This window comes from Culex quinquefasciatus, chromosome 2, assembly GCF_015732765.1.
Source record: "Culex quinquefasciatus strain JHB chromosome 2, VPISU_Cqui_1.0_pri_paternal, whole genome shotgun sequence".
Classification (NCBI taxonomy): Eukaryota; Metazoa; Arthropoda; class Insecta; order Diptera; family Culicidae; genus Culex; species Culex quinquefasciatus.
The window spans coordinates 150963459-150986647 of record NC_051862.1 but is presented as its reverse complement, the minus strand read 5'-3'; the positions used below and the strand labels follow the sequence as shown (position 1 = coordinate 150986647).

Here is a 23189-nt window from a genome sequence, read left to right as displayed (position 1 = left end):
TAGTCACAGTTAATGCCCGTAAAATGCAACTGGAAGTAACCCGCTAGATGTTACCGTTTGGAAGATACAGGGCCTCAAAGTTCGGGATTAACGCGTTTATCAACGCGTTAATTAACGTGCTCCGTTCACGTTAAAGTTAAGATCAACGTTTAGGTTAACGTGTATATAGTAAATGACCTTGTGACATTATTTCACCACTACGGATTAATTCACTCAAGGGGTTTCCACCCTTCGGTGGTCGAATGGCTAGAGCATCTGACTACCAATTCAAAGGTGTGAGTTCGAATCCCACCTGATTCCGTTCGTTGTTGATCATATTCAAAGTTCAATTATTATCGAAAAATTTCAAGGAGACCGGTCGGGAAAATATTCACATTACCATTTTGTTATTATTAACTGTGAAGAGATAGAAATTTAATGTCAGAGTAATTTTTGTGTAAAATTAAACGAAATTCGATGACGTTCTTATAATTCCGAAAAAAAAAGAACTCAGCACAAAAAAAAAATATTAAAAATAGTATTAAAACTGTTAGCATTTGTCGTTACAATTTAAAAAAAAACCAAGAGTCATTTGATTTTGTAAGTAATTTAATGTACTTTTGAAATCTTCAATGGCCAAGGTATTCTTTTAATTTGAAACTTGGCGAAGATTATATCAATGTTTTAAAATTTGTATAACCCAATTTCACCCCCAGACAAAATGTCACCCCGGGCAGACGGTAATAACAAAATTCATGCCATTTCAATAACAAATACTGTTAAAATAACAGAAAAAGTTATGGAATCTTCTTGAAAGTTCATATTTGCATAAGGGTTTAATAACAGTTTATGATATCATAACAAAATTTGTTATTGGTCTGATATTGGTTGAAAGCCAAAACCACTTGGGAATAACATTTTTTGTTATGAAAGAATACCTCCAATTGTTATTGGGATGATCGGATTAGTTGTTAAAATAACAGAAAATAATAACAAAGATATGTTCGAAGAATAACTAAAAGTGTTATTAGTCCGTTATTACAATAACAATCCAATAACAAAAAAAATCATAACGACAAATAACAAATTTTGTTATGAATAACATAAAATGTTATTGACCTAGTATTTTCAAATAACAAAAAATGTTATTCCCAAGTTATTTCCGTCTGCTCGGGACCCCTGATGATACAAACATATGACGTTTTTTACATGAATTACTATAATTTTACGTGATAGTATATTTTTTTCTTTTGAAAAACTGGTAATGACCTTTTTTTACCAGGTTTATAAAGTATTACATTTAAAGTATTTTTCTCTTGAAGTTCCTCCAGTTTCGCAAAAAAATTACCCTTCAGACGATTTTTGTGAATTTCTAGAATGCGAGAATGACACACAATCAAATCAAATCAGGCGTCTAATTTTACATGAAAGTCTTTTTGACGCCAGTTTTTATCTCTTCATGGTTTCGAGCTAGAAATCATTGAAAACATGTCTAAGTGAAAATTCCACCCTACCGTCACGACGTATGGACCTCAGCTTCGTGATCAAGGACCAAAATTTCTCTTAGCGCAAAGTTTTACGAAAATTTAAGAGGTCTTAAAGCATTTTTACCCAGTTGGCGGAGAATAAATACTTTCTGGGGTCCAATACAAACTCCTTAAAAAATTTGGAGCAATTGGTTGACCCCTAAATTGGCGTGAAAAGATTGAATTTAGGTATGGGAGTTGTATGGAAATTAACAAAACATTTTTTGTTTGCATTTAGATTTTTATATATATATATAATATATATATTTTTTTAAAGAATGTATGGTGCTATTTTGATTCTGTCAAAAAAGAGCAGCATTTTCAAAACTGGCAAATCGCGTCTTAGACCAGTTTTAGTACGTTGTATTTTTTAAAGGTACAAGAGAGCACAATACTTTAGGGAAATCTGTAGAGCATCTTACCAATTTCTACCCGATTGTGTTAGTTTTTAAATTTGCCTGGTATTGGTATTGTAACATTGAACTAAAGTTGCAAAATGGTTATTTTGTGGTTAAGGAATGAATTGACAAAGTAAGTAATTTTAATTGCAATCGTTGCTGTTTAGCTCGAGGACCACCCTAGCGCCAGTAATACATGTGGTTGTCGTTGCCGTGTGCCCTGTTACCATGGAGATTCATCTGTCTAATGGGGGTAACCCTACACATGCCAGGCAGTAATATCATCATCATCCTTCATCGGCTGATGCTGCGTTAATATGGCTCGTGCTCATTTTTGTACTCAGCTTCTTCTTGTTCTTCATCATCCTGTTAGTCTGCTTTGCATTTACTTCCACGAACCATCCTGAGTCCTGTCTGTATCCTGTCCGTTGTCTGAACAGACATTTCCAATCGCAGCCGTCGCCGTGTCGAGGTTTGGCTGATGGTTCCCAACATGATGATGAGGGCAAGGCCACTCAACGTGAAGGACTTCGTGGTCCAGCTGCGGCATCGATTAGTGGAGCAGAGCTGGCTGGATTGGCAGATGGTAATGAGAAGGTTCCGGTTGATAATCTATCCATATCAGCGGTTTTCTCAAGTAGGACCAAATTAGCACAATAGCTGAATGCTGATTTAGAGCTTGTCTGCAGATTTGCGTGGAATGACATCTTCATGCTTCCCAAATCATACTTCTGTCCATCACAACACAAGCTGCCCACCCGGAGGGCCACTGCTGCTGCATCTGCTGCGCCCACATGATAACTCAATCCGCGTGTGGGCCCTCCTCCCGAGACCACAACAATGCATGGTAGACCCACATAACAACTCGAAAATGAAAATTAATACCTCATTTCACAGGCTGGGGTCCACGCAGCTGACAGCACCGGCCGGGCGCGTTTCGTCACGGGGTCCCCAAACGCGTTGCTGTCCGACTCGCTTCTACAGTGGGTAACACTAGAAGGGACACATAAAACACCACCAGCAGCACACTTGAGTCAGCAGCAGCAGCAGCAGCAGAAGCTGAGGAGGCTGAACTTGAGGCTCACCTGGCGGGCTGAGTTGGGTTGAGTGTGGAACTCGTCATTCGTTACAGTTTTCGGGGGAGAATTTGGAATTTTTAAAAAATTGATCACAGGAATATCCAATCAGGGTAAAAGCTTCAATGATTAAGGTAAATTGCCAAAATGTTAGAAATTTGGGAAGAAAGAACTAATATTTGATATTTTGAGTCCCCAAAGTCGGAGTAGACGAATCCTGAAAAGCTGAAGTCGTAGTCAATTAATTTTCATCTTTTTTGCAATTGAGAGTTGTTTTTTTAGTCGGAGACTCAGTCAGTGGAGCTGTGTTTTAAAGAACTAGAATCGGACTTGTAAAAAGCAAACAGCCCAGCAAAAATCACAAAAATCCAGTTGAGAAACAATCGCGCTGTTTTGGGTAGTGCATGTCATCAAAATTTGAATGTCTTCCAAAAATTCCAAGTTTTCGTAGCAGAGCGGTGTGGTCGGAACTACTTGAAGTCGACAAATTTTCAGCAAATCTCTACGTTTTTGGAAAACTTTTCAATGTATTTCCAGATTGTTTTTTGATTTGGTCCTATAAACATATAAAAGGCAAAAAAAAAAAAAACTCTAGATTTTTTTATTTGGTTGAAAAATTATCGGATCGGAAAATTTCACGAATGTTTCATATTTTAACATTGAAAATCGGACCATTAGTTGCTGAGTTATCAACGTTAGAAAATGGTGAGACTTAAAAAACATAAATTTTCCTGTTTTTAAACCTTTGCATGGCAATATCTCAGCAACTAAAGGTCGTTTTAACAAAGTTCAAAAAAGTAAAATATAGAGAATTTTCTCAGCATTTCAACATATTTTTTCAAAAGTGGGCAAACATATGCATTAATTTCAAAAAAGTTACATAAAAATGGCTTTAACTTGAAAACGGTGCACTTTATCAGAATTTCACAAAAGTACTTTTTGATTTCAAATTTGATTATACATCGAAAAATGAAGTTGAAAAATGTATGCGTACTGATCAATATTTATTGATTAAAAAATTCATAACTCAGTCAAAGATTTTTGCACAACCTGGAAATTTCTGAAAAGTTGGCATTTGATTTCCCCTAAAACATATAAAAAATAGTGTTTTTTGCAAATCAAGTTTTAATTAGGCTGGTACAAATATTTTTAAAAGTTTTTGTCACCCCCCCCCCTTCAAAATTGGCCCGAAAAATCAGGGGGCAAAAAAAATATTTTTACAATAAACTTCAAAATTTCAATGAAAATTCAAGTGCAACCAGCTGAAATCAAATTAAAATACATTCTCCTGCGTTTAAAATCATTTTTAGCATGTTTGGGTTTATTAAAAAATCTTAAGATTTTTTGAAAATTTTCGATGAAAATCTTTTTTTTCGATACAATTTTTGTTTTCATGAAATCTTAGATTTTTTGAAAACTAATGATTGCAAAACAACTGAACTAGTGTAAAATGCATTTTAAAACACTTTTTTCATTTAAATGTGAAGATTATGGCTTGTTATTTAAATTTTTATATTTTTTTATTTTTTTGCCCCCCCCCCCCCCTTGACCTCGGCCAGGGCCGAGGGACAAAAACTTTTTTAAATATTTGCATCGGCCTTAAGACAAAAAGTTAAATTAAAAATCACCAAATTTTGTTTACTGTGCATCATTTTTTTTCAGTGTAGTCCATATCCATACCTACAACTTTGCCGAAGACACTAAATCGATCAAAAAATCTTTCAATAGATACAGATTTTTGAATTTTCATGCAGCTCAAAAAAAGTTTCAGCCTGATTAAAAAAAAATCGAATGAATAATTTTTCGTTTTTTGGCATGTTATTTTTTAAAATATCCTTTGTTTTTTATTGTAAATTTTCAAGGAACACTTAAAGGCTTATTTTCACAGATTATTTTTCGTCGAATTTTACATTTTTCAAATCTAATTATTGCGAATTAACTGAATAACTGTATGAAAATTTTCATTAACTTTTTCCAAAGAAATATTTTGCCTTCTCGCCAAGAACTGAAAGACAAAATCATTTTTTAATATTTGCATTGGTCTTATCAACTTTTCAAATATATTCTAGATTAAAAAATAAAAAAAGCGAAATTTGACCTGTATTTATGATCAAATATTATTATTTTCTAAAAATATTAAGTTTTCTATTGTTTAACTTGAGATGGAGTTTCCATTACGTTTTGAAAAGTTTTTCTAGTACATCTAAGAACATTGAATAATTGCATTGCGATTGCACTTTGAAGGGAAAATCAGGCAAATATATTTAAAAATATTTAATGAAATTGTTAGTGCAATAATTTGAAACAAATTAAATAGAATTTTTTTCGATATTTATTCTTATAAGCATGTTTCTAGACATTTTAAACTGAATGTTTACATTTGATTTTTGGATCAAAAACAGTCCAGTTTGAACTCGTTTAAAATTATTTGTTAAAATACCTCAGTGCTTTTTTCCTGCCATTTTCAATCATCGAAAAAAATAACAGTACAGAAAAGTACTTTTTGCAATCCCGCTGTGAAACTGACTACTTTTTCTGTCCTTCTGGAGAAACGAAACAACCTACTTTTGACTTCCAAAAATATTAGATTTGTAAATCAACACCTTTTGATTCCAGTGCCGAAAAGTTCTACGTTTCAGCACTGATATGAGTTGAAGTTTTCAACACTTGTATCGAAAAGTATCATTTTTCTATATTGTTTTGTTTTGAACAGTGAATTTACTTAACACATGAATGTTTGACATAAAACTCATTCAAAAGCGTTTTTCGGAACTGCAAAAAATGTTGTAAGCAACTCGTTGCAAAACATGTTTTTTTTTTTAGCACTCGTCGTAAAAATCCGTTTTTTGCAACTTGTTACATAAACTTACTATTTCAACAATCTTTTAAGTGAGTAAAATATAACATTTCAGAACTTGTGCCGTGAATTCGATAAATTCATTATTTTCGATACCACAGTAGGATCTTGGAACCATTTCAAAGTCGCAACTCTCGACGGCCGATCGCTCCTTCTGATGATGCTTTCTGACCGTCAGAATTTTACCACACCGCACAACAGTGAGTGAGAGGGCGTAATTAATGTTAATAATATCCCGGGTAATTGAGATGTATTGTTTTGGTTGAAATTTCATACCGAATTCTCCACTTGCCTGCTTACTTCTCGAAGCATTATTTGAGATCTTTCAGCTGACCATCGAAGAAACCTGAGGAGCAACAGAGAACTCCTGCCGAGAGCCAGCTATACTCTTTCAAATGATCATCCTCGATGTCTCTTCATGAGTAGACGAAAAATCTCACTCGTTTCTCTCTCGCAGGTTCGCTCGAAGAGAAGAAGAACGCACCGAGGAGCCGGGTGGAAAGAGATAATGAAGTAATGAGAAAAGATTTATTGGTATGTTAATTTTGAATGGCGCTTCCGGAGTCTCACTCGAGGCAGCGAAGATGACAACGGCGAAGAAGCCGCGAGCCTCGACAAGTGAATGAAGTGTGTGTGTGTGTGTGGAGCCAAGTGGATTGGAGTAACTCTCGAGGAGGAGAGGATGATGGGAATGTGCTTAGAGAACGAGCTTTGAATTGGAAATGATGAGTCGTTTCAAGCGGCTCCCCTCTCTCACCCACTTTCGATCCAAAAGAACGAGGTTTTTTTTCTGGTGGATGTGATCATAAAAGTGAGTAGTGTTACTGACCTATGACGCGTTCGAGGAAGAAGACTCTAAAAATCAACATTTTGTAAATGCGTTCTTTTATGATTCGATTCGAGAGAGAGAGAAAAAAGGTTCTTCGGGATGAGTTTTGGACGGAATCAGGTTTCGCTTTTTTGGGTATTCGTTCTCGACTCTTGTGTTTGCATACGCACAGCCATTTCGGGGGGATTGAAAAAGAGCCATCAAATGGTGAGGCGGATATACGCACCACTTTGAAGTGGAGGAAAAATTTCAACAATTCATTGAGAATTTGATAGAATGAGGTGATGGTTATCGAATGTCAGAGCATTCAGTGGGATGAAGTGATAAATTCTCGCGGTCGCCGGAATTCCAAGGAATGAATTATTTTGGTTAGAGTTTAAAAAATCTAAGGAATTTGTTTCTACTAGTTTATGTTTAGCTTATTAATTCCCCAGATATAACATAAAAAAAATTGTACCAGCCTAATCGAATCATGAACAAATTTTTTTCATGTATTTCTATTTTATGAACAATCGGTCTTTTTGCCTTCCTCACCTCACTGAGGAAAGGCTATAAAATCACTCGAAAAATGAACTTCTTAAATACGACTCCTAGATATACCTTCACGTATACCTATCGACTCAGAATCTAATTCTGAACAAATGTCTGTGGGGATGTGTGTAGACATGATTTTTTTTCACACGATTATCTCAGAACTGGCTGTACCGATTTTGGCCGGATCCGCCTTATTCTGTTCATTTTGGGGTCCCCTAAGACCCTATTAAATTTTATTCTGTTTAGTGAAGTACTTTTAAAGTTATGCCAAGAAAAAGTTTTTTTGTAGCTACAAAAAAGGGTGATTTTTGCATAACCTCAAAAGCCAAAAGCCTTTTTGCTTTTTTGACTTTTTGACCACGCGGGGGATTGGCAGCCACACCCCCTTGCATGCGTATCGTCCGGTTGTCACATCGCTTAAACAGTGTCTGCGTCTCTTCTGAAAAAAATCTGTATTTATTATGTTGCTGCATCATTTTGTCTCGAAAAAGATTTACACGAACTTTTTACTGAAATATATAACTCATGAGACTTTTCACCTTTATTTTGAAGAGTTGGTAAAAAAAAGAATTGAAAATTGCTGTTCAAGTAAAATCAATAATTAAAAAAAAAAACAAATGAAAAAAAAATTAAAAAGAATAAACAAAACTCTTGAATTAATTTGTAAATACCACCTAAAATACAACATGAATGCGAGGAAGGCACCAACCACCTTAAGGTGGATTAAGTACCGTTTTTTTTAGAATTTTAATTTTTGTATTTTTTAATCCAAATGAAACTTTTTTGGTGCCTTCGGTATGCCCAAAGAAGCCATTTTGCATCATTAGTTTGTTCATATAATTTTCCATACAAATTTGGCAGCTGTTCATACAAAAACGATGTATGAAAATTCAAAAATCTGTATCTTTTGAAGGAATTTTGACAAAGAACTTTGTCCTAAGGGCACTGTCTACGGGTGTCAATCCAAAATTTCGCGAAGCGAAAGTGTAACGATTTCTGTCGTCTTTCAAATGCTTATATCTTCCCCCCCATTCAAAAAATCTTTATGTTTGACCCACCAAACGAAAGAGGAAGTCTTAAAGTACAAGTAGACTACCTCGTAAACTTGATAAAACTTTGTTAAAGTACTTAAAAGTTAAGATGAAAATAAAAAATCAAACCGGGGTAATCCCGGTCGCTGATTGGTTGAGCGCAACCTTTCCCGAACACATTAATCAGATTCAAGTATCTAGCACTTAGCAAATTTTGCTTGTCTCATGCTTTCGTGGAACAGTCACGCGAGAATGTTGCACCATGATTGCAACATTCCGTGCGAACTATTTAAGCTAGCAGTTTGCCACCCAGACGTTTTAATCTCAGTCAACAAGTCAACAAGACACTAGCGATGTTGTTGCCCAAACAAAGAAAAAAAAAACCGTCACCCGTGAAATCTCTGGGCCAAAAAGCTGATTCGGAAGCTAAGTTGTCTGCCGCGCACGACACCCCTACAGCGCGAACCTGCACCTGCTGGCCAAGTGGACGGTGTCAAGAAGCGGAGAGGAAAACAAGCAGCAGGAATGTGGTGCATTTTCCGTTCGAACGACCCAAAAGTGAAGCAACTTCCGTCCCGGCCGTGAAGAAGCCCGGTTGCCTCTTGTACTCCACCCCACAGCTGCCCAAAACCTGCACCTGCTGGCTTTCGGAACGGCCAGTGAACCAAGTAGCAGAAGGCCACCGTACAAGGACAACCGCAGAATCTTCATTTTGGCCGATACGACGGTGTCAAGAAGCGGAGAGGAAAACAAGCAGCAGGAATGTGGTGCATTTTCCGTTCGAACGACCCAAAAAGTGAAGCAACTTCCGTCCCGGCCGTGAAGAAGCCCGGTTGCCTCTTGTACTCCACCCCCACAGCTGCCCAAAACCTGCACCTGCTGGCTTTCGGAACGGCCAGTGAACCAAGTAGCAGAAGGCCACCGTACAAGGACAACCGCAGAATCTTCATTTTGGCCGATACGACGGTGTCAAGAAGCGGAGAGGAAAACAAGCAGCAGGAATGTGGTGCATTTTCCGTTCGAACGACCCAAAAAGTGAAGCAACTTCCGTCCCGGCCGTGAAGAAGCCCGGTTGCCTCTTGTACTCCACCCCCACAGCTGCCCAAAACCTGCACCTGCTGGCTTTCGGAACGGCCAGTGAACCAAGTAGCAGAAGGCCACCGTACAAGGACAACCGCAGAATCTTCATTTTGGCCGATACGACGGTGTCAAGAAGCGGAGAGGAAAACAAGCAGCAGGAATGTGGTGCATTTTCCGTTCGAACGACCCAAAAAGTGAAGCAACTTCCGTCCCGGCCGTGAAGAAGCCCGGTTGCCTCTTGTACTCCACCCCACAGCTGCCCAAAACCTGCACCTGCTGGCTTTCGGAACGGCCAGTGAACCAAGTAGCAGAAGGCCACCGTACAAGGACAACCGCAGAATCTTCATTTTGGCCGATACGACGGTGTCAAGAAGCGGAGAGGAAAACAAGCAGCAGGAATGTGGTGCATTTTCCGTTCGAACGACCCAAAAGTGAAGCAACTTCCGTCCCGGCCGTGAAGAAGCCCGGTTGCCTCTTGTACTCCACCCCACAGCTGCCCAAAACCTGCACCTGCTGGCTTTCGGAACGGCCAGTGAACCAAGTAGCAGAAGGCCACCGTACAAGGACAACCGCAGAATCTTCATTTTGGCCGATACGACGGTGTCAAGAAGCGGAGAGGAAAACAAGCAGCAGGAATGTGGTGCATTTTCCGTTCGAACGACCCAAAAGTGAAGCAACTTCCGTCCCGGCCGTGAAGAAGCCCGGTTGCCTCTTGTACTCCACCCCCACAGCTGCCCAAAACCTGCACCTGCTGGCTTTCGGAACGGCCAGTGAACCAAGTAGCAGAAGGCCACCGTACAAGGACAACCGCAGAATCTTCATTTTGGCCGAGACGACGGTGTCAAGAAGCGGAGAGGAAAACGAGCAGCGGCCTCTTGCCTGTCGTATTCGACAACCCTTTGATCTGTGATGCATCATGCCGTGACAATTTTCTGTCCCGATCGTGCAGAAGCTGGCCTCTTTGAGTTTGTCTATCGTAAACTTTACCCTACAACAGCCCAGAACCTGAATGGCCTTGTGAAAGATCTTGTCGTAAGGCGGGGTGGATTTTAGAAGGTTAAAAAGTATGAATTTGAAATAGAATAAACATTGCCTAAAAAACCGATTCCATTTCTTTATTTCATTTAACACATTATGAAAGTACAATAAATTCTACAAGTTTCTTTCTTCAACAAAAATCGGCGAGGTTGAGATTTTGTTCCTATTTTCATGTTATTTTCTATTTTTACTGCTTAAAACCTCAAACTTGCTTGTGCACTTCCTACTGAGCTACCTATTACTCGATTTGAGTTGAAAAAGAGTTGTTAAAGCTGTGATTAAACACCAAAGTACTGATGCGTCAACATAAGGTGCTCGACGAAAAAACATACTGTAGTTGTCGTCAAAACAAAATCGCTGGGCAAAAAAGTAGTTTAACTTGACAAAAGATTGCCTGGATTTAGAATACTTCCGATAGGCGAGTTTCTGATTCTTTTTTGAGTAAATCGGGTGGCTTCTCGCTGTGACTTTTTCATGGCGCGGGTTTTTTGGAAGTGCAGATCTAGTGGCACGTATTTGCGCAGGTTCGGACAGCCTTGAGCTACTCGGTCCGACGGCGCTGCTGCCTTTTTGTCCTTCATCAAATCAAAATCCACTCGCTGCCCTGATGTCAACAATTCTGAAAGAAAACAACTATCAATCAATGTTTTCTTCCAAACAAAAACACCGCAAAACAAACCTGTGGCAACGTCCTCTGACGACTTCGGTGGTACCAGCGTCTTTCCGCCTTGATATTGAATCGTTATCTGAAACAGGGAAAACAAATTTAGCACAATTATTCCAAAAATATTGGGAAAACTTACCCTTATTGAAAATTTGCTGTTGCGCCGAAAAAAAACGTGTAGCAAAACAAACCAGTAAAAGTGAGGTACACTTTTTGACAAGCTTGCCACCACAAACACAGAGGCACTCATTTTGACAGACATCAAGCCAAGGTACTCACCAACTGGATGTCAAAAATGGAACCCTACAAAAGCCACTGAGCGCCGCGTGGCAGACGCAGACGCACAAATTTATGGCACAGAAAAAAAAGGAAAGGAAGTGTTAAACTTTGTACAACATATTTTATTACTAGAAGAATCAATGTTTGGATCAAAGGTTTTCAAACCATATGACATAAAATTGTATCTAGTTATCCTTCTGTATTCAATTAGGTCATTTGAAAAATCTTCGTTTTAAAATAAAACTAGTGTGGTTTTGTAACGTCTAAAATAACTTTAGTTCTATTTTTTACTGTGCGAAATTAGCTTTTTCGCAGTTAATAAAAAGGATTGCGCTCTTAGTTCCATTGATCAGTTTGTTGTCAGTTATTGAAGATCAAACATGTCTCAATACATGCGACGGAAGCAGACGGCGGAACGCCGCAAGCGTAAGCGAGAGGAGGAGGAAGAAACTTCGAAACAGCGGGAGCCCCCCAAAACAAGTGCGGAGCGCGTGAGGGCGTTCCGGAAGCGGAAGAAACTCAAGGCGGCAGCAGAATCGGATCTCGACCGCGATCATCGCGGTGTTACAGCAGCGGCTGGCTTTGCGATCGAGACGAGAGAGCCAATGCCTGGCAGAAGCACGGATCCAGTGCGGTTTTACGATCGCCCTGATCCGGTGCAGCTTCCACGAAGCCCAGGAAGGGTGACTTATCAGGCCGGTTCCGTGATGTTACACGGTGAGTTTATCGATTCTAGCGTAATATTTCAAAAGGCCCTATTTTTGATTTTGACAGACCATGCGTGTTGGTCCTTAATTCAGTAATAAATGTTTTTGGCTGCCAAAATTCGAAATCCTAACCGATTTCGGGTGCCATGGCCGCAAATAATAGGTTAAGATGTCAAGATTCCGACAGGCAGAACCGGTTTTGAACCCTGGCCACCAGGAACCTGCTACAACCGAAAAAAGTCCTTTTTGAGGCCCAACTTTGAGGACCTGTATCTGCGAAACAACACCTAGCGAGTTGATTCCGGTTGCATTTGACGGATGATTACCTCGACTTTAAGTTTCCTTGGAGATAATTTGCCCAAAATGGACACCGGTTCCGTAAACCCGGAACATCCGAAAAACATGATTTTTATTGCTTTTTTTTATAAAATCAACACTTGCACCAAGTTTTCAACCGGATTTTGTGTAACTCATTACATACGTATACTACATACTACCCCTGACCATTTAAGATCGATTCCGGCCAACTGTGGCCAATCCGGAACCGGTTCCAGGGTACCACCAAAACAGTTCTAATAGTGGTCTCGCTAGATACCTGTCATGTTGTATATCAAAGTTCATGAAATTGAAAATTATTACCATCTGAGGTCATACCAATATTCTCTAACCCAACCTGGTCACTCCGGAACCGGGTATCGGTGGCCATTGGGGGACATTCGTGGAGTTTGCAAAAAAACACATCATGCGACGTATCAAACATCATGAAATTGAAAATTATGGCAATTTAAGGTGATGCCAATATTTTCTGACCCAACCTGGTCACTCCAAAACCGGTTAAGGACCATCCTTGGGACAATCCATGAACCACGTGGACACTATTTTAAAATCTCATACCCTCGTGGACAATTTCAATACAAAACTAATCTTTTTTGTATGGAGTGTGGACAATCGCTGACCCCCCCCCCCCTCCAAGGTGTCCACGTGGTTTTGGATGGTCCCTTACCGGTGGCCACTGGGATACACTATCGGAGTATGCAATAAACCCTATCATCCGACGTATCAAACTTCATGGAAATGACAATTATGACCATCTAAGGCAGCGATTCTCAACCTTGTTCTAGGCTGGTACCCCCTACCATGTAAATCAAGTAGGCCCGGTACCCCCGTTGAGAATCGCTGATCTAAGGTATTCTCCAAAATTCCCTGGCCCAACCTTTTTACTCCGGAACCGGTTACCGATGGCCACTGAAGGACATTTCCGGAGTATGCAAGGAAGCATATCATGCAACATATCAAACATCATGAAATTGAAAATGATTGTAAAGCTGAACAAATATTTTAATTGGTTTTAGTTATTCTATTTTTAAATGTAAAGCAATCACTATTATCTAAAATGCGGAATTTAACTACAATGGTTGTGACTGTTGAACATTACAGGAAACGTTACCGCTCTGGATGGAACACAGGGCGAGTCTTCTCAAGTTTCTGTACCCATAAATCAGAGTAAGCTTTTTCAACTGTCAACTTTTCAATAGTGTCAATAGTGATGTCAATCATTTGTAGGAATGGGTACATCTGCCACAGCAGGTGGCAAACCAAACTGCGAAAAGGCCGACAAGGAATTTCGCAAGAAGTTCACCGAGAACGAGCTCGGAGCAGTTTGCAACATTTGCGAACGAATTTGGTTCCAGAACGATCTGAAACCCATCACAACCAATGGCGAGAGAGTACTGTTGCAGCCTGGCCATTTTGAATCGGTTGCTGGATTCATGGGATGCTCGACCTGTCGGAACTCGCTGAGAGATGACAAAGTGCCAACTTTGTCCATAACGAACGGATTTACCTACCCAGAACTTCCACCAGACATGCCACATATGGACATAATCACCGAGAGATTGGTGGCAATGCGGTTGCCGTTCATGCAGATTCGACGGCTGTGTCATGCTCGAGGTGAAAATTTTATTGTGAATGTTGTCCGTTCGGTGGTAATATTACATGATTTGAAATTTCAGGCAGTTACAGCATTCTCGGACAGGTGATAAATGTTCCAGTGGATGTCAACGAAATGGTCCACTCGCTTCCACGTCGACTAGATGATGACTACGCATTCAATGTGTGCATCAAAAAACATCTGATCCACAAGTCGAACTACCTGCGTGGATATGTTAAGAAGTCGGTCGTAAAAGCATGGCTGCGTTACCTGATTGACACACCTCTCTACAAGCGCGAAGGCATCGTCCTGGACGAGCGCTTTTTTGATTCTTATGCAACAGACGGCATCGAAGGCGAGGAGCTGATCGAGTTGGAAGTCACGGAAACGGTCGATGCCCCGAGAGATGTTCCGAGGATTCCCGAATGCAATGACCGAGTTCAACTAGACGTTGTGGACGATGAAGGAGAGTTGTTTTTACGGCAGCAACAAACAGTCGCGTGGAACGAAGACATGTGTCTCAACATTGCTCCTGCTCAGAACCGAACACCAACATCAATCGTGTACGATGAGTACGCTGAGGAGATGTCGTTCCCGGAATTTACGGCGGTCATCCACGAAAGTATCGAAAGGAGTGCGCGTGACACCATACCATAAGGCTACCAGCGAAACCAGACGACGCGATCGCCGTGGCGCAAAACCAACACATATCCTGTACATGGCCGTAAAGATCATGCGACTACGAGCTCACGAAGGAGTTACTAACTACTTCAGAGTCCAAGGTACAAGGAATATGACTCGAGCCCAGCTCAGCGACAAGGAACACGTGGACAATCTCATACAGAACCATCTTGCATGGATGAGCACTCTTCCGAACACGGCAATGTACTTGCAAATAAAGCGGAAGGACTTGTTCGCCATGGTTCGACAGCTCGGAAAGCCTACGGTGTTCTTGACGATGAGTGCCAACGAGATTCAATGGCCCGGTTTGCTAAAGGCGCTGTACAAGCTCGCGGATCAACAGAACAGGACCGACTTGAGAGATCCGCTGAATGAACTGTCAGCAATTGAGCGAACCGTGTTGGCTAGCGAAGATCCAGTTACGTGCTGCCTCTACACCAACAAGCTGTTCGACGTCATCATGCAAATCCTGCAATCGAAATCCCACAGTCCGTTTGGCAAGTACTACGTCACCGATTACTTCAAACGAATCGAGTTCCAGCACCGCGGTAGTCCTCACGTTCATGCGGTGCTTTGGCTCGCCAATGACCCAAAGGAAAACGTTTCCGAACAAATGACCGGCACCTTGGATCTTATCAACACCATCACCTCCATCAGAGTAGAAGACCTTCCTACGCAGACAGCTGGTAAGCAGATCCACAAATGTACGTTCACTTGCACGAAACGCGGAGAAAAACGCTGTCGATTCAACATACCATACTGGCCCATGCGAGAACAGCGGGTATTACTTCCTCTTAAAGCTGACGACTGTCGCCGAAACGAGTTGAAGAAGCGCGGTGAAGAAATGCGGGACATCTTGGAGACGATGGTATTTGACACGGTTGAGGACTACCTTGCACACTGCAAGTGTACGTACACGTACTATCTCGATGTTGTTCGTGCATCGCTGAAGATGCCAACCGTTTTCTACAAGCGTTCGATGGATGAGCTGCGAACAAATCCTTTCAACGCGTGGATTGCCGATAAACTTCGTTCGAACATGGATCTGCAGTTCATAATTGACGTCCAGAAGCTGTGCCACTACTTGGTAGAGTACGTGAACAAGTCAAATCGTGGCGTGAGTGGATTGCACCGCGAGCTCATCATCCTGCAAGAACAGTATCCCGAACTAGACCACGGAGAAATGATGAAGAAAATCAGCTTGAAGATGCTTGGCTCTGTGGAAATGTGCGCCCAGGAAGCGGCTTGGTTCCTTCTCCGGTTATCGATGACCGAGGCAAGCAGGAAAATTGAGTATCTTCCAACTGTGTGGCCTCAAGATCGGTCAAGGAGCAGAAAGCACTACCAGACAATGGACGACGAAGGAATCGGTCAGGACTCGACTGATGTCTGGAGTAGGAACATCATCGAAAAGTATGAGGAGCGTGAAGGTATGGAAGACGTGTGTTTGGCCGATTTTGCCGCTTGCTATACGAAGGAGGGACGAACCAACAACTACCGAAAGAGAGGACAACCACGAGTGCTGCGTTGGCGCAATTACCAAATGAGCGAGCTTTCCGAATACAAACGCATGTCGGTTCTTCTGTTTGTACCGTTTCGGAACGAGCTTCACGACGTTCTCGACCAGAACAAGTTCCTTCAGTTGTACGACTTGCATGAGGCTGCGATCCTGGTGAAGCGAAAGGAATACGACTGTGAGTTGAATGTGGAGCAAACGGTCGAAGAATACGAGCGAACTCTTGCGAATTTGGAGGATGATGACCAGAACAACGCAGCAAACGAGAAACACGACGAGTTGGTGCGAACAGTCATAATGCAGCCAAACAACGACGACTTTGAGCTCCTGCCGACAAGAACATTGCGATCCGTCATCAAGCAGCGCCCTAATGTGATGTCAAAGGAGGATTATTGCGCTATGATGCGAGCCACAAACCGTGAACAACGAGCTCTGATTCTTCACACGATTCATCTGTTGACCTGCTTTGAAGATCACGAGCCGTTGCAGATTTTCTTGACCGGTCCAGCAGGAAGTGGTAAAACGTTTTTATTGCGCGCACTGATGGAAACGTTGAACCGCTACAGCCAAGATCATAATTCACGGGATAACGCATATGTGGCAAGCGCCTCGACTGGAAAAGCAGCATCAGCTATTGGAGGTACCACCATGCACCATGCCTACCACATCACCATGTCACGCCAAACTACGAAGATGAGTTTCGAAACGCTCCAGGTGTACCGAACAGAAATGCAGCGCGTCAAAGCCCACATCATCGACGAGGTCAGCATGGTTGGCGCCCACAACTTAAACACCGTTCACTTAAGGCTCCAGGATATTTACATGAACTACGACCAGGCTTATGGCGGTGTTATGCTCTTGCTGTGTGGCGACCTAAGGCAGTTGTTCCCTGTTATGGCTAAACCTGTGTTTAAACCTCCGGCAAACTCCATTTCCGGCGCTGTGTTGTGGCAATTGCTTAAGTTTCACGAGCTCAAGCAGGTTATGCGTCAAGCTGACAAAGTGTTTTCGGACATACTCACCAAGATCGGCAATGGTGATAAGCTGACAACTGACGAAACCAAACTGATCGAAAGCCGATTCTTCACAGAAGAACAACTGCGTAAAGAACAGACCGAAGGCGCTGTTCGGCTCTTTCATCGGAACGTTGACGTAACGCAGCACAACAACAAGGCATTGGAAGGCGTCGACGGAGTGACCTGTACAGCGGACGACACATTTGTAGGGTACAAAAGTGCAGAACAACTGGCAAACGCACGTGTTAAACTCTATAAGATGTGCCTTACCGAGACGGCCGGTTTGCAGTACACAATAAAACTGTGCCCTGGTAAGCCGTATATGGTCACCACCAATGTTGATGTGGAAGATGGCATTGTAAATGGAGCAATCGGTGATTTGATGTATGTGGAAGAGAGCATTGATGACGAGGCAGGAGAACGGATTGCAAGAATATGGATCAAGTTCGACAATGAGCAGATTGGAGTCATAGCGAGGAAAAAGGCAGAGCCAATGACCCGCTCTAGAGCCGATATCTTGCGACCAGACTGGACTCCAATTGTGAAAAGATCCGCGAACGTCGATCTTGGAAGCCGCATTAAATGCAAGAGAATCCAGTTCCCTGTTGTCCCAGCGTGTGCTCTGACCATACACAAATCGCAGGGTGGCACATTTGACAAGATTGTGTTCGAGTACGACAAAGGCCAGGAGCAGCAAATGGTGTACGTAGCACTGTCACGTGTCAAGTCGTTGCAGGGCCTCTTTATGACCAGCTCGAAAGGAGACTTCAAGTTCCATCACGCGAAAGGTTGCAGCAGCCCTAAGATGAAGGATCTACGCAACGAACTCAAGCGTTTGGAGAATCATCGTTTGCGAACTATCGTCGATGAAGTTTCCGAGGTCATTGAGAGCAGCGAACCGACCACCACGCTCATGTCCGTCAACGTGCAGAGCTTGAGGGCCCATCAAATGGACATTGCCACCGATCCTGTACTTCCCCGCGTCCACTTGCTGGCACTGAGCGAGACGTGGCTGGACGATAATACATCGATAGTGCTAGATGGATTCACGTGTATCGTCCAATCCAAGCGGACGGGTGTACGCGCAGGTGGCGTGGCAATCTACCAGAACACGACAACTCCAAACACTGCTCCAGCAACTCCGCACTTGCTTGAAGTGGTAGGCGAAGAACGAAGCCAAGAGTTCAGCGAAGCGGCGAAATACGGAGATATATGTGCGGCAAAGGTGGTGGTGATGGGCACTGAAATACTGCTGGTATCAGTGTATATCTCACCGGGAACCACCACGACGCAAAAGCTCTGGTTTCTCTCCCGCCATTTGGGCCCTGTTGCCGAACTAGATACGCCGATGGTAGTCACCGGAGATTTCAACCTTGACGCTTCCAAGCAGGACAGCAGTCGGTTTGTTGAATTCATGGCCAACCACTTCAAGTTGAGACTGTCAAATGACGTGAAGAAGACTACGACACTTGGAGGTACGGTTCTTGATTTGAGTTTCACAAAGAACATCGAGGTGGAGACCACCCGGTACGCATCGTACTTCTCGTACCATCGACCTATGCTGTCTGTCATTCGACCGACTACATCCAACTCATCTCAATCAAGCTAAACCGTTGTCCCTCCAAATTCCTGCTTGGATCTATACTCGGATTTGACAGCACCACCGGACATGAGAAGCGCAACAGAGTGATTGTGAAGGAGAGCACGTTATGACGGTCGGCTACTCCATATCGGTCATTCTAGTTGACGCAAAAACCAATAAGTGGCGCGAACCGCATCTCAAGGTATAGACATTTCATACGTATTTAGAAGTGGAAATTTTTCAACGTAAATATTCAAATCAGGTCGATCAGGACTTAAACCACTGTAGATGCTTCGCAGACTTGATAACACCATAGGAAGTGCAGCGCACCTCAAGGTAATAATCATTAAACTTTACTAGCTTTTACAAACTAAATATGTTAATATATTTCAACCAGGTCGCTCAGAACTTCGAACCCGCCGAAAACGACTACAACCGGAGATGGCAATAACTGAGAACGAAACAACCGAAGATGATGAAAGGAAAAACAATACAGTAAAACCTAAGAAGAAAATATAATGTACATTATGATTGACACTTACACTGACACACATTCACGTAAGAAATGAGTTAGCTTTAAGATTATTAGATTTAAGTCCATCATACATAAAATTTTACACGCCAACATTATCCCCTTTCCCACAAATCATTACACATAACAATAGGGAAGAAACGAAATGTAAATATTAGGTTTAAGTGGAAGAAAACGACTCATGACTGTTATTAGGATAAGATACACAGAACCCTTCCTTCTATCCTTTCCCCTCACAATTAAAAATCAAACACACACACACACATACACATATATATAAACACACACACACACACAGGACGTTTTTTTAGTGAGTCGGGTTAACCTTAACCCATCCTCACACACCAGTACTTACCCGGGCGTCTGTTTGCAGATTTTTTCGTCCTACCAAAAAAAAAAAAAAACCCGCACACATACTACATACAAATATTTTTTGATCTCATGTTTAACTGCATAACGATCCTTCAAGGGTCACCATTTGTTTTTTACAGGTATATAAATTGGATCAATGCGCAGCAGGCTTGGGCGAATGGTTACGATGTCCGCTTTGTAAGCGGATGATATTGGGTTCGATTCCCATCTTCTCCAACCTTCCATCGGATGGGGAAGTAAAACGTCGGTCCCGTCCTTGGTAGTTGTTAGGCCATTAAGTCATTCGAGGTGAGAGTCATCTCCTGCTATAAAAAGACAAACAACACACCAAACCAAGCCAGCTCCGGTGGAACCGTTGACGGCAGTTGGACTCGCAATCCAAAGGTCGTCAGTTCGAATCCAGGGGTGGAAGGTTCCTTGCAGTAGAAAGAGGTTTGGGAGCCCTACCCATGCAAGCCTTTGGACTCAGAAAATTGCAATAGAGACCACAAAAAATTAGGGGGTCGTTAATGTGGATGGTTTGATTTTTCAGCATTACACACATACACACATCTTTATGCCAATAAAAACGATTTTATCAGACAATCATGATTTCAAAAAAAATAATCTTAAGATAATCTATGCATTAATTAATAAATGAAAACACAATAATTAACAAAAATGATGTATGGTTTTAAACTTTAATTTATTATCTTGAAAGAAAATAAATAATCGGGTCGGTTAAGAAAAAAATGCGTTTATTGTTAGATAAGTAAAATTCTAGAAATATTGAATAAGGAAATCAAAGCTTAAAACCTTTTGCCAAGTTCTTTGTCATACTGGTCATGTGTAACATAACCACCTGCACCTTTTTTGATCGATGTGGTGACTTGGGCAAAGTTGTAGGTACGGATATGGACTACACTGAAAAAAATGATACACGGTAAAAAAAATTAGTGATTTTTTATTTAACTTTTTGTCCTTAAAACTTGATTTGCAAAAAAACACTATTTTTTTTAAATTTTCTGATATGTTTAAGAGGACATAAAATGTCAACTTTTCAGAAATTTCCAGGTTGTGCAAAAAAGCTTTGACCGAATCATGATTTTTTTAATTAATACAGATTTTTTTTAAATCGAAATAATGGTCGCAAAAATTTTTCACCTTCATTTTTCAATCTAAAATCAAATTTGCAGTCAAAAAGTACTTCAGTGAAATTTTGATAAAGTGCACCGTTTTCATGTTAAAGTCATTTTTAAGAAACTTTTTTGAAAATAGTCGAAGTTTTTCATTTTTTTAAATCAGTGCACATATTTGCCCACATTTGAAAAAAATATTTTTGAAAAGCTGAGAAAATTCTCTATATTTTGCTTTTTTGAACTTTGTTGATACGACCCTTAGTTGCTGAGATATTGGTTTAAAAACATGTAAATTGATGTTTTCCAAGTATCACCCAAACGACCCACCATTTTCTAACGTCGATATCTCAGCAACTAATGGTCCGATTTACAATGTTAAAATATGAAACATTCGTGAAATTTTTCGATATTTTCGAAAACAATATTTTCAAATTTTTTGAATCAAGACTAACATTTCAAAAGGGCTAAATACTGAATATTACACCCTTTAAACAAAAAAAAATGAATGACTGAAATCTGATAGAACTGCTCTTATTACTTTAAACATTAAATTCGAGTTTTTGGACACCATTTAATTAAAACTTTAATTTTTGATTGCTTGTAAAATAAAAAAAAAAAACATTTTTATCAATCACCATTTTGGCTGCCATCTTGGATTTAAAAAAATCTAAATCACTTTAGAATAGTTACTTAAGCTCAACAATCAAAAAAAAAAATCTGTTTATTTTCGCTTTTATTAAAAGTTATTCCATTCGTTTTACAAGCATTTGAAAAAAAAATCCAAATGTATTCTAATCAGACGAAAATACATTGGGCCACGCCTATTTTTCTATTTTCAGCATAGTTCTTTTTTCTTCCAGCGCTCTTTTGGGTCTGCTTAGCGCTGCCAAAATTGATGAAATTTTAAGCGAATACTCACGAAAAGCAGCATTAATAGAGAATATTTCCAGGCATCACTGGCTCACTCCAACAGGCGCTGCTGGTGGTGTTGGTGGCCACCCTTTGTTCTTTATTTGCCTTTGCTTCACGCTCGGTTTTCTTCAGCCTTCGATTGGAATCAGGCTTGCCACAAATACAGATTTTTCAGCACAGGCCCGAAACACAAACTAATTTTTTTTTACAGTTAAAATAAATTTGAGCAGTTTTTGTTAAATTGGGCAAAAAGATAAACATTGTTAGCATCTTTTGGCATGTTCAGTTTTTGGTAAGAATATTATTCTTTAAAGTTATACTCGATTGAGTGTTTGGTATGTGCCAAAAAAATCTGTATTTGTGGCAAGCCTGATTGGAATGGGTCGTCAAAATACTTTGCGCGTTTGTTTTTTTATGGCACTTGCTAATTATTTACATATTTCGGGATTATTTTTCAAGTTTAATTGAGCATACATTTCTGCATAAGACGAAGATAGGTGATTGATTAGAAAAGATAGATTTCCCTTATGTTTAAGATGACAATAATTTCATCTTTTGAGCTATAGCACAAGTTGGTTAAAAATCCTTTGTCAGTGTTGCCAATTTGATTGTTTTTAAACGAGGAAAAAAATTAGAAACATTTCTTAAGGGAGCGTTCTTTTTTACGTAACACAAAAAATGGATGATTTACTCCGATTTAAAAAAAAAACAAAAATCAATACAAATATATATTTTTTTGTATGGAGCGTAACAGGGTAGTAACAGAAAAATAGCAATCATTACAAAGTATGTTGTGAAGCTCTTTTCGATTTCAATATTTTAGTTTTCATCTTAGAAAGATTAAAAATTCTTTATTTTAGGATAAAAACAATTTTATTGAACTGAGAAATATGATTTTGTAGTTAATTTTCTTAATAAATTAAAAAAAAATGTTTCTCATTATTTTTTTTTGCTTTTATTTTGCAAAATGTAGAATTAGTAAACGGCCTTATTGAATTTAAAACAAAATATTTCCAGAAGAGAAAATTAACTGATCTGCTTGCTCTTCCATTGCTTTACATTTCCATCAAACTTTATAATTAAACAATATTTTTAGAACTCAACCCCGCCTCGCCTAAAGTATTCACCTGATTAATTACGCACCTCCCGGAAACTTTTCAGACATCATCTTCTTCGTGGTTCATTTTTCACTCACTTTTCCAACATCATCTCTCTCACACACACACCTCCCTAATCACTTGTCAACCCTTTCCCTTGTTTTCGACACACCCAAATAATTGAGCAATTCTCTACGAAATCGGTCTTTTTTCTTCAATTTTAATTTTTGTATTTTTTAATCCGGCTGAAACTTTTTTGGTGCCTTCGGTATGCCCAAAGAAGCCATTTTGCATCATTAGTTTGTCCATATAATTTTCCATACAAATTCGGCAGCTGTCCATACAAAAATGATGTATGAAAATTCAAAAATCTGTATCTTTTGAAGGAATTTTTGATCGATTTGGTGTCTTCGGCAAAGTTGTAGGTATGGATAC

General features: G+C 40.3%; 2 protein-coding genes across 2 annotated transcripts; one reads left to right on the top strand and one right to left on the bottom strand.

The window, feature by feature from the left end:
* Nucleotides 1-10399: 10399 nt before the first annotated feature.
* LOC119765914 lies at nt 10400-11516 on the bottom strand. Its single transcript, XM_038250143.1, has 3 exons — nt 11152-11516; nt 11028-11094; nt 10400-10967 (listed from the first exon to the last, which is right to left on the bottom strand). The coding sequence occupies exons 1-3, from the start codon at nt 11272-11274 to the stop codon at nt 10723-10725; spliced, it is 435 nt and encodes a 144-aa protein (XP_038106071.1). The 5' UTR covers nt 11275-11516; the 3' UTR covers nt 10400-10722.
* Nucleotides 11517-14721: 3205 nt separating this feature from the next.
* Nucleotides 14722-18750, top strand: LOC6037407. The gene has a single exon (XM_038250843.1). It carries the CDS (start codon nt 14722-14724, stop codon nt 18748-18750), a length of 4029 nt encoding a protein of 1342 aa, XP_038106771.1.
* The last annotated feature ends 4439 nt before the right edge of the window (nt 18751-23189 follow it).